Source organism: Hakea prostrata, chromosome 7, assembly GCF_041222555.1.
Source record: "Hakea prostrata isolate BN-2017 chromosome 7, UWA_Hpros_2, whole genome shotgun sequence".
Taxonomy (NCBI): Eukaryota; Viridiplantae; Streptophyta; class Magnoliopsida; order Proteales; family Proteaceae; genus Hakea; species Hakea prostrata.
Genome location: NC_142606.1, coordinates 61,659,955 through 61,671,357, shown reverse-complemented (window position 1 = coordinate 61,671,357; position 11,403 = coordinate 61,659,955). Strand labels below are relative to the sequence as shown.

The 11,403-nt window shown below is 36.1% G+C and overlaps 1 protein-coding gene across 2 annotated transcripts; it reads left to right on the top strand.

Moving 5' to 3' along the window:
- The first annotated feature begins 229 nt into the window (after window positions 1-229).
- Window positions 230-6,562, top strand: LOC149011591 (calcineurin B-like protein 10). Of its 2 annotated transcripts, none has more exons than XM_089161457.1 (9): window positions 230-585; window positions 714-885; window positions 1,002-1,084; window positions 2,877-2,936; window positions 4,143-4,251; window positions 4,335-4,387; window positions 5,410-5,490; window positions 5,607-5,709; window positions 5,929-6,562. In XM_089161457.1, exons 1-8 carry the CDS (start codon window positions 514-516, stop codon window positions 5,682-5,684), a joined length of 708 nt encoding a protein of 235 aa, XP_089017583.1. In that variant the 5' UTR covers window positions 230-513; the 3' UTR covers window positions 5,685-5,709; window positions 5,929-6,562. The 2 variants fall into 2 exon arrangements, with proteins under 2 accessions (XP_089017583.1, XP_089017582.1); XM_089161456.1 differs by having other exon boundaries at window positions 233-585; window positions 5,597-5,709; window positions 5,929-6,560.
- The last annotated feature ends 4,841 nt before the right edge of the window (window positions 6,563-11,403 follow it).

Genomic DNA, 11,403 nt, shown 5'->3' with positions numbered 1-11,403 from the left:
ACAAAAAGTTACCTCATTAATAAAAGGATAAATGTAATCATTGATAAGGCGGTTGATGAGTTAATGAGTTATGCTAAGTTAGTTGGTTATCACTTATCATTTATCATTTATCAATTAGCAATGGTGCAATTACCTAGTTGTCCCTGTTCCGGTTGGCGATACCGATATGGATCTTGATTTCGGATTCAAACCCATTCTTTTCTTGTGATGTAAAAAACAAAAAAGGCAAAAATCAGAGATGAGCCTTACTTAGCCACAAACAAGGAACGCTACACGAAATATTCAAAACGATTGATTGTGAAAGTGTCTGCTTTTCCGAACACATAATTGTTTATACTTTACTGTTTAAAATCTCGATTTTCCAGTTACTGAACAAGGAAAGCTGTTAATTTTGAAGCAGTCGAAGAGGTTACAGCTTTCCGAGCAAGAATCAACGCGCTACTTCACGTTGCCTTCTTTGTTCAGGTTTCAGAACCTTGCACGTTTCTTCTAACGTATAAATTTAAACCCTAGATGCAAAAATGGGTTAATTGTTTCAAAAGTTCACAATTTGGAATGGGATCTGACAGGAACACCAGCGACCTGGTAATTAATTGATTGATTCCTTCAAAATTCAGATCTAGTGTTTGATGTTTGTTGTTTCTCATTCTTTTTTCTTGGATCTCTATTTGTATTTTTTTTTGTTTTTAAAATAATGGTGGAATGGAAAGCAGGAATCGAGTTTTCTGACGATAGGTGAGCGTTTGTGTGTGGTGGTGATACCATTTATCGCCTTAATCGAAGCTATTATTTTCACCGTGAGTGGTTGCTTCGAGTTACGCCGGCCTCCTAAAAAGCATATTTTCAGATTTCTTGACATTACTCAACTTGCTAATGTTACTCCATGTGGGTTTCTCCTCCTTCCTTTGTTTATTTTTCTTTAGTTCATTTTCATTTACTTTGGTATAATTTTGCTCCTGTCATTTATCAAACTCTCTCTGGTTTGGGTTTCGCTTTTGAAGTTTCGATTAACGAAGTGGAAGCACTGCACGAGCTGTTCAAGAAGCTGAGTAGCTCCATCGTTGACGATGGCTTGATACACAAGGTACCATATTTTCTGATACTTTACGGAAGAATATTTATTTCTTTGAATCTTGGCGGAATTTTTAGTTTTTTTTCCTGTTCTTTTTTTTTTTTTTTTTTGGGGGGGGGTTGGTTTTCTTTGTCGTTGAAATGCATTAGGATCCTTCAAATCCTTGTTCGTACTTAATTGAGCTTGTTGACTAGGCGAATTTCAGGAAAATCCCTTTCCTTGCGAATTCTGCGGAGAAAATTCTTTTTCTTGGTTATACAGGTTCCGATCGTTCCCACAGGTTCACGGACTACCACATGATGATCTCATCCTTGGATTCCCATTGGGGATCTGGTTCTCAAACGATCTATGAAAACCTGTATGGCCTTTTTTTTTTGGAAAAAGGGAAGAGAGGAAGTGGGAACTTATAAATGATGATAAACTATTTCATTTGAAACAGTAAAGCAGCTGGAGATATACCAAAAGAATGAAAAAAAGAGCTTAGTGGAGAAAAAACAATGAAGGATCGTTTTGGTGATGATGCTACCTTGCTTTTTGAATCCACCGAATGATGCTTCCTCATTCTGGCACTCCATGAAAGCAATTAAACCATACTCTGTGGTGTATATAAATGTACTGTGGAATCAGAGGCTCCACTAACATGGGTGATTTCTCACCAAGTTTATAAAAGGAGAATGGTTTCTATGAAAATCTTCATATATCTCACTTTCTGACAAGAGGGACCCTTCCTTCTTTCTTCGGTCTTTTGTGAGAAGAATGTTTCAAGCCGAGGCAGCTATGTATACCCATAGTGGTTCTTTTGGCCGAGGTTGCTTGGTAGTTCATGCTGGTGCCTTAGAGAGAGGTCATCCTTGAGTTATTGGTGCCTAATGCTTTGTTGCAATTGTTGTGTTCCATGCATGATTGGTCTATGTCAATCTTAAGGAAAATTCCACAAGATTGGAATTTTTTTATCAACCTGCACCACTGTGCTTGTGGAAGGGTTGCATGAATGTAAGATCATGTGATTTCTCTTTGACAACTGACTGCTTTCCTCTTAAGTTCCAGAGGACAGTGATCAAGTGTGTCTTTAACAAGGCAGTTGTCCATGCTTGGGCTGAGTCTGGATTACAAGTCAAATAGATTTTGGGCTCCTAACTCAGCAGAAGGCTACTTTAAATTTCTGCATTTAACAAGGCCTGGCTTATTCTTATTGTGTCACCACATTCTTGTGTGGCTCAGTGAGAGATTGTCAAATACTGGCTTCCAAGTGATGACTTTGTCATTGAGGATGCGCTAGTAGCTGAAAAGTATATCAATTTGTTCATCACTGGCTAAGGCTGTCCATTTCATTACCTAAATCCATGGTGTCTGGTATGGCTTATTCCGATAGTTTTTGTCATCCCAAAGAGAGAGAGAGAGAGAGAGAGAGAGTAAATCTTTTGGAATGAAATGATCTGGAAAATGCATAAGTGGGTGCCGGAGTTCTTTCTTTGGTTACTTGGAATCTGAATCCATTTGTCCTTACTGAATTATGACCTTCAGTAGAAACTAGTTTCACAACTTATCAATAAGTGTTATACCCAACTTTTAAATCAATTTAGTACATGCACCAAGAACACATGTAACTGTCAGGAATTTGAATTACCAATTACACTGAAATAATTTTAGAAGTTTTTTATTTTTCTGATTGATCAGTTACTGACACAATTCATCTCTTGATTAGAATTAACTGGCTTAACTCAGAACCACTCATTTTTCACTTTGATTTCTTATGGATATTGCTCAGATAATTAATGGATTAATGACTTGTTTTTCATATCAGGAAGAGCTCCAACTTGCATTATTCAGAACGCCAGCTGGTGAGAATCTTTTTCTGGATAGGGTAAGATCATCCTGCAAGTTACCTAGCGTGTACTTCTTAAATCTACTACTGAATGGCTAAATGACTTTTGGAAAAGAGGGAGGGTAATTTTTCTGGAGATGGTTGAACTGATGGAGATAAACAGTTCCAACATGAACTGGGTTGGGATCTATACCATTCATGGCTGGAATTGGTCGATATTGCCCCTGATTTTTTTTTTTTTTTTTTTTTTTTTGAGGGTTTTTGACATTCTACCCTTAGTCCATAGTGCATTATACAAAGACAGGATTGACCAGAATGAGGCTGATACTGGTATGAATTATCCAATCTGGTACTAATTCTCAAACCCTGATACCATGGTTAGATGTTCATCCTATTGAAATTCCTTCCTTTCCCTACCTTCATAAGACTGGTAATCTAACAGGAGGATTCATAGCTGGACCTTTTTTTCTTTGTGCCTCAAGGCAAAGGTTCATCTATTAATTGTGGTTGCCAACATCATCAATAAGACAATACATACAATCTGGTAGAGTATGCCAGATAATAAAGTGTTTCTAGTAACCCACAAATTATGTATGTAGCATGTTGCATAGCAACGGAAGACTCAAGAAATTTTGTACCTATAGATAATACTCTTCAGCTGTGGGGTCTCATTCTATTTTCAGGGCCCTGAGAAGAACATCCTACCCAGTTGTGCTTGCATTGAGGCCAGGGTTTTAAAAACTTGGAGTTGAGCATTGGGTCCTTTTTCGTTGATTCCAGATCCAATTTAGACTTGAATCAGCTGGAATTAGTCAGAGATAGTCAAAAAATCTCTTACAGAGTCGAGTGAAACCAGGATTTGGGTCAGCCAATTTTTGAAACCTTGGTAAAGTCCCTAGGTCCATTATTAAAGATGCCAATCGAAGTGTTAGTTGTTTCTGGCTGTATTTCAACTGCTTATTTTCATTTCAGTTGGTAAAAAAATATTAGCGAAATTAAACTTAATCACAAGGGTTGTGTGGTATTTTGACTGTTGCTGTATATTTTACATTCAGATTCATCTTTTTCCTGATTAAGTACTAGTCTTCTACATCTATGTGATATTCCTTGCAAATTAAGTTTTTTCTTTTAATGTTGTGTGATCTTCTATTAACATTGTCCCCAAAACATTGCCTTGCAGGCATTTCTTTTTTCCGTTTTATGTTGTGTACTAATTACTTGTATGATTTTTATTTTCTGTGGTAGGTTTTTGATCTTTTTGATGCAAAGCGAAATGGTGTTATTGAATTTGATGAGTTCGTCCTTGCACTCAGCGTCTTCCATCCGAATACTCCATTGCAAGAAAAAATTAATTGTAAGGACTCTGGAAAACATGTTGTAGTTGCTTATATAACTGCAATGCATGATCTTGACTTCTATTCATTTAATTTCCTGCAGTTGCATTCAGGCTGTATGATCTGAGGCAAACAGGGTATATCGAACGGGAAGAAGTGAGTCTCCCAACTTCTATGCTTTATGTTGGTTTCATATATTTCAGCCCATAATTAATGTGTGAGGAAGATGTATATCATAATATTGGTCACGCAGATGGATTGTAGCGCATATGATTTATGTGCAAAATCTTGAATTATCTAGGACGTAGATGAGCATCCCCACCTTATCTTATTTTTCTGCATACCATGTTACCGAATGTATCATTATTAAAGCATTGTTCATAAAACATTGTTTTATAATTTCATCTTCCCTTGGAAGCCATTTATTCTCGTATGAGATGTGTCACTGGGTTGACATGTATAGGCACATACAGAACTGGTCGCCCTCAGTTTGTGCTCTATTTCACCTCTTTCCTGTGCAAAGAAGAGCAGAGGATTTTGATGGATGTGGAAAGATATTGCAACCACCACAGCCAAGAGGACATCTTGATACTTTGAACACAAAGACTCCTCCTACCTGTATATACCAGTGCAGCTGCCTACTGACTTATGTGGAAGTTGGTCACATACTCATTAAAACAGAATACGTCGGTCTGACAAAGATTCTTTACATAGGACCATTTTCTTTTTAGTTCCCGTCCAAATAAAGATGTTAGCATTAGAAATTTTCTTAATGCAGTACTTTTTTAATATTTTTTTCATTGTGGAAAAGGGAAGTTGATTTCTATTTTTTTTTTCTTTTTTTGGGTTTTATGTAATTTTTTGTACTATTTTTTTACTTCTGGTTCTAACTAAACTTCTGGCGATTTGAGTTCTTCAGCAAGGGAAAAATATTTCACTGTATTTCTGAAACAATTCCATGAAAAAAATTACTGAAGTCACGACCATCAATGACTTTGTGATGAGATATTGGATGACTTAACCCAACGAAAGTTGTCTTGTAATTTTGAAATTCCATCTCTATCTAGGAAGTTTTTTTTTTTCTTGTTTGTTCTATATTCGTTTGATATTGCTGGTCTATATATATATTTTCATGTGTTTGTGTGTAAAAGTATCACTAAACCATTGATCCTTTGCAGGTTAAGCAGATGGTAATTGCTATCCTATCAGAGTCTGAAATGGAACTGTCAGATGAACTTGTAGATGGAATTATTGACAAGGCATGGATTTGAACAGTTTACTTGATTTCTGATGGAGCGAAAATTAAATATTTGTTTTCTGCATAATATTCTGGAGGACCATTCCTTACTTCATCCTTTGAGCCAGACTTTTGCAGATGCAGATGCTGACAAGGATGGGAGAATCAGCAAAGAAGAATGGAAAACTTTTGCCACTCGATACCCCAACCTTTTGAAGAACATGACTCTTCCTTATTTGAAGTAAGTTACTTCCAAAGAATTACTCTTTGATAGATGTGATATAGATTTTGCGAAGCTATCGTATATTTTGAAGAGTTGTTTTATGAAGTATTGTACTCCTTAAAGGGCACTGGTTTATGGTTTTTTTTTTTATGTAAATACAGCCATACGACCTCAGAATTTTTTAGCATTTGCTTGCTTAAGAGTTGATATTTCACAGTTTTAATTTTTCTTGTTCAGGGACATAACCACAGTATTTCCAAGTTTTGTTTTTAATACGGAGGTTGAGGACTGAGAATTAGAAATTTGCATGTTCAAGAGAATCAAGACTACCAAGGAGTTTGTGGGAACTTGAGAGGTCCATGTATGATCACTTGGGTGATACCGTTAAATTGTGCTCTCTAAAGGTCTGTGGTGTCTATTGAAGGCCATATTCATCCTCTTTGCAGCAGGTGATGGCAATTGGATTCACAATATACAGGGGAAACCAGGATGGTTGCGCCCTCAAATTCCTACCCTGTTATCGAAGGGCCTGTTGAGGATAAAAATCTGACCAGTTTCATGCTCATCGATTCAATCAAGTTTCTGTACCATCCAGGGATTAGAATTGCTGAATTATGAATTTCCTGCTTCCCTATAGTTCTCTGCATGTTTTTGTAGTTTTTCTCTTTTCTACCTCAAACCAGCCTTCCTCCCTGTAAGGTGCCCCTTGTCTTTCTCTTGCCCTGTGTCCATTTCCAGCTCTCAAAATTTGAGAATTGTATCTGGAAGGTCACTGAAATTGTAATAGAAATTGTAATTGCAGAGATGCAGGTTTATTTAATGTAAATAAAGTGCAGGAATATTTGCATATGAGGAATGTGTGAATGGCTCAAGTCATTTCTGTGGATGTTTTATCCACATTATCATCAATCATATTCTCTGTTTGAATATCACCGAAGGATAAAAAGAATATTTTCGGGTGTGAAAAACCACCCCCCCCCCCGGGCCCCCCCACCCACACACCACCCCCCCCAACAAAAACCCCCCTCCCCTCCCCCCCCCCCAAAAAAAAAAAACCCCCCCCCCTTAATTATTAAAAAATTACAACAAAATTTTTATATATATTAAAAATAAAAAAAAATTTTAAATTTTTTTTTTTTTTTTTTTTAAAGTCACTATTATGTGATTAAAAACCAATAGATGAAAAGGTATTCTGGAAAATATAAATATAAAATGTCAACAGTTTTTAAAATTTAAATCTCATTGGTCCAAGTGAAAATTACATAAAAAAAGACAGAAGAGAATATCTCCCCTTAATAACTTTATGGCATTATTTGGGATTTTGAGAAGCTTCGATTCTATGATGGTTAATCATTTCTTTTTCTTATGTCATAGCCGCAAAAATAAGATAATCATTTATCTATGCAATTCACATGCCACGTTGACTATTTTGTCAGTTTTGTTGTGTGGTTTCTGAAAGAGATCAGTTGGATGAATATGAATCGAACAGGTGTTATGTTAATCCAAATGGGCAAGTTGGCATTCTTTCTTTGAACTTTGAAGTAAGATGAAAACGTTGCCATTCTTGGGTTGGGAGGGCAAAATATCCCAGCTGTCCCCATTATACTACACCACGTTTATCTTTTTGTGATGTTGATAGGATTCTGATTCACATTGTTTTTTTCTCTCATTTGAAGGTGGGGGCCACTGGTGGTGATTTTGTTTTGATTTTCTTGTTGTGGGCCGTGGGGAGCGATCTCCGGCAGGGTGGGTGAGGTGGGACCGTGGTATGCGCTGGGCCTGGGCGGCGGTTATTATTTGACGTATGGAGATAATACTGAAAATTTAAAAACAACAATTTATCGAAAAACTAACCCTAAAGTGACTTTAGGTGGGACCTACAAGAAAGAAATAATAAAATATTAAAAAAAATCTTATGACCCCCAACCCTCTGGGTCCCCTGTAATACATGTTCAATAGCTGGCGGGGAGAGACGATCCGGACTCCTATATGACTCGGATTATTATAATGATTGATATGACTCAGATTATTATTGTACTTATTATTTTATTTTAATACTTTTATTGGTTGAAAATTTCTCTTGTTTTTTTATTTGATAAAGACATAAATCTGATTATTATTATTATTATGGTTAGTATTTATATACTTATAATATGATTCTGCTTATTATTATTATTATTATTATTATTATTATTATTATTATTATTAGTACACTATGGTGAAACATGGTCAGACTCCATATTTAATACATTTTTGGCTAAAAAATGAAATAAATGGGTTTGTTGTAGTTGGAAATAAATTTACTTGAGTAGTGAGTACTACCCAAAAAAGAAAAAAGGAGATGGGAATAAAGTGAATATGAAACATGTGGTTCACGTTTAATCAGTTACAAAATTGTTTCTTATGATTTCAGTCCGTGATTGAATGTTAGTTGAATCCTAAATTTTACTAGTGTTCTAATCTGATGTAACAATGAGTTTTCTTTCACAGATTTTCAGTCCCGTCTAGCTAGACTTGTAAACGAATCGGATTCAACTCGGATACACCAATAAGGACAGACCTAGGATGAAATATTGGGGGGCCAAAGAACGAAAGCCAGATAACATTCCCCTTAGGGAAGCACTAATGCTTTTTTGTCACACATATTATGTGGGCCCTTATAAGATTCATTTAAGGTCCCACCTCTAAATTATTTTAATATATTAAAGAATAGACCCACATATATTTTGTGGGACCCACACATATTTGAAAGAAAAAAAATAAATTATTGATAATGATATTTTTTTTCAAACAAAATATAGGTAAAATTAAAGCAACAATATAGAAAAAATATATACACATGACTTCAACCTTAAAAAATTAGATGCAAGCCAATATTTTCTTTGGTAAGAAATGTAAATCAAATTTTTTTTAGGTAAGAGATGCAAACCAATGGCAATTATTACCTACTAACTATAGATATTTTATTTACAATTCAAAAAAATTGCAGAAGAAATAAAGAAACATAAAATATAAAATCAAATAAAAAGAATAAAAAAATGAAAAATGAAAAACAATAAATAAGTTAACCAATGTGCCCATTATTCTACCTTTAAAAATTGTTCTCAATATGGGGGGGCAAATAGCGACATTTCACATATAGGAAGAGAAAAAAATAGAAAAAACAAGGGAATCAAGGGAATTTATATAAAAATTTTAAAAATCCGGGGGGGGGGGGGAAATAGCGACATTTCACAATAGGAAGAGAAAAAAATAGAAAAAACAAGGGAATCAAGGGAATTTATATAAAAATTTTAAAAATCCGGGGGGGCATGCGATTATGGAAAGGTTGAAAAACGATAAATAAGTTAACCAATGTGCCCATTATTCTACTTTTAAAAATTGTTCTCAATATTGGGGGGGGGCAAATAGCGACATTTCACATATAGGAAGAGAAAAAAATAGAAAAAACAAGGGAATCAAGGGAATTTATATAAAAATTTTAAAAATCCGGGGGGGGGGGCATGCGATTATGGAAAGGTATCTGAATTCGAATTCAAAACTTTAACAGATATCCGATTTGATAAACTATCTGATTATTGATCTTTGATTGTCGATTATTAATTTCCAAATCCGATTATTAGCCCCTTTATTAGAGAAAAGTGTTTAATACTTTATTTTAACTGGATAATTTTTGATTTCTAATTATCCGGTTACCGATATCCGAATCCGATTATCATCCATTTTCAGAGAAAAAATGTCTATTATCCGGATATTATCCTATTCGATATGCGATTATTCGAATCCAAATTTAGTTGCTTAGCAGACGGATACGGATATTTTCCGGTAAGAAAAATTCTAGATACGAATACGAATGTGAATTCGGAGGCAAATTTCAACTATCCATCTACAAGTCTATATCTAACTACTTGTGGCATTGTTCGTCATTTATCTTCTTGCCCTGATACACCTGGTGAGCACAGTATTGCAAGATGGCATTTGGATGAACTTGGTCCTGTCTTGCTGTATTATTTCTGTATAGTGCGATAATTCCTCGCAAATTTTGTGTGGTGGTGTTTCTTCAGTGCATTGCTTTTAATAAATCACATATTGTTATCGTTATTTTCATGCACTCTCCATGACCTAAAGGACCAGTTTGTGGACCGGCCTCTAACAACATATTGGGCTTGGGCTTTTCTTTGGCTAATGTCTCACCAAAGACCCACCGGCCGAGAAGTGGCTTAAAGTCCCAAGCCAGTCACCAATCTGTGATTTGGTAAAGAGGGTCCACGTGGCAAGACCATATTAAATGAGCTAGGAGCCCTATTTGCCGACGTAAGAAGACTTTGCACTCCTGGATCTTCTCGAGCCTTGGGTCGGCAACCTGCTTGGCCTCCCTTTTCTTTTGTGGGCATCAGTCACATCAGCAGAAAGGCACGACCGGCGAGTTCCCCGCTAATGGAACTCCTGGACGGCTAAGGCGACTCCCTTAGTCGCATCTTGGGTCCTTAAACTGCAGAAGCCATCTCCACCCTCCATCTCATCACATGAGCATCCAGAGGCTGAGAAGGGGGAAGGCTCTGAACATTTCCAGCCACCAATTCATCATCTCTTTGAGTTTTCACTTCTCAATGGAGTCTTTGATTTTCTGGTCTGGACTAACTCGATCGTTGGAGGTGGCTTCCTGTCCTCAGAGGCGGGCCACTTTCACATTGTTTTGGTCTTTGGAGCAAGGGCTGGATCAAGAGCGGACCATGGAGCTAAGATCATATTTCTTACACCATCACATATCATACAAGGTTTGGGATATGAATTTTCCTTTTCATATTTTATTTGGGCAATCTCCTAAGTGCTCCATGCTTCGAAAATCCAACATTCTTGATTCTTGGTTCTTGTGTTCTTTTAGTTTTTAGGAACGAAAATAACTCAAACCATACATGTGTAATGTGGTCTAATTCTTGTATTTATTTATTTTATTTTTAAAACAAACTGGAACTTTGGCATAAAAGGTTGAGGGGGCATTCTTATCTTTTTTATATCAAGACATAACCTCTTATTTTGAAACCTTACAAACTCAAATGTTTTTCCTGCATTAATCATTTTCTATAGAAACATTTTTTTCCTTCCTATGTGACAAGACATGATTTTTTTTTGAGGGGGGGGGGGGTAGGAGATCAGACATGATTTCTATTAAACAATTTCTTCTAAGATAGGTTTAAGGTCATATACATTAGAGATCTTAAATGCAATGGATCTAAACACAAGAGGTACATTTTTTACGTTCCCGTTCCATTGATCCTCCTTCTCATAGGTTATTTCCACGCTTTCAAATCGGGGAACCATAGTGATGGAGGTTCAGGATTAACTTCTTTCCAAAGAGAAGTCATAGAGAGAGCAAGGGAGAGTATTAGAATTTTTTCAATCAGTCTGTTTCGTCTTCCATCTCACTATTTATAATATTCTTTCCCTCAACCCTAATTCTTTAATTAGAGTTTTATTTAGACTCAACTAAGTGAGGGAAAATAATATTTGAGTCCCGCTCACACTCAACCAAATAGAGGAATAGTTATCTAGGAATACGTAAATGTTTTGCTACCACTTTGGGCGCAAAGTGTACACTCACTACGATTAACATCTCCTACTCACCTCAAGGTGGCAGAGATATCCAAATGCTCTCATCAACTCTAATCATTTCAATGTGGAAATGGAACGTGCGACCTAAGAGATGTATCT

Coding starts and splice junctions, on each gene's coding strand:
- LOC149011591 (XM_089161456.1), top strand. CDS start 514: ATGCAAAAATGGGTTAATTGTTTCAAAAGTTCACAATTTGGAATGGGA. Junction 4,388..5,409: donor GGTATATCGAACGGGAAGAA/GTGAGTCTCCCA, acceptor GATCCTTTGCAG/GTTAAGCAGATGGTAATTGC. Junction 5,710..5,928: donor ATGACTCTTCCTTATTTGAA/GTAAGTTACTTC, acceptor TTTCTTGTTCAG/GGACATAACCACAGTATTTC.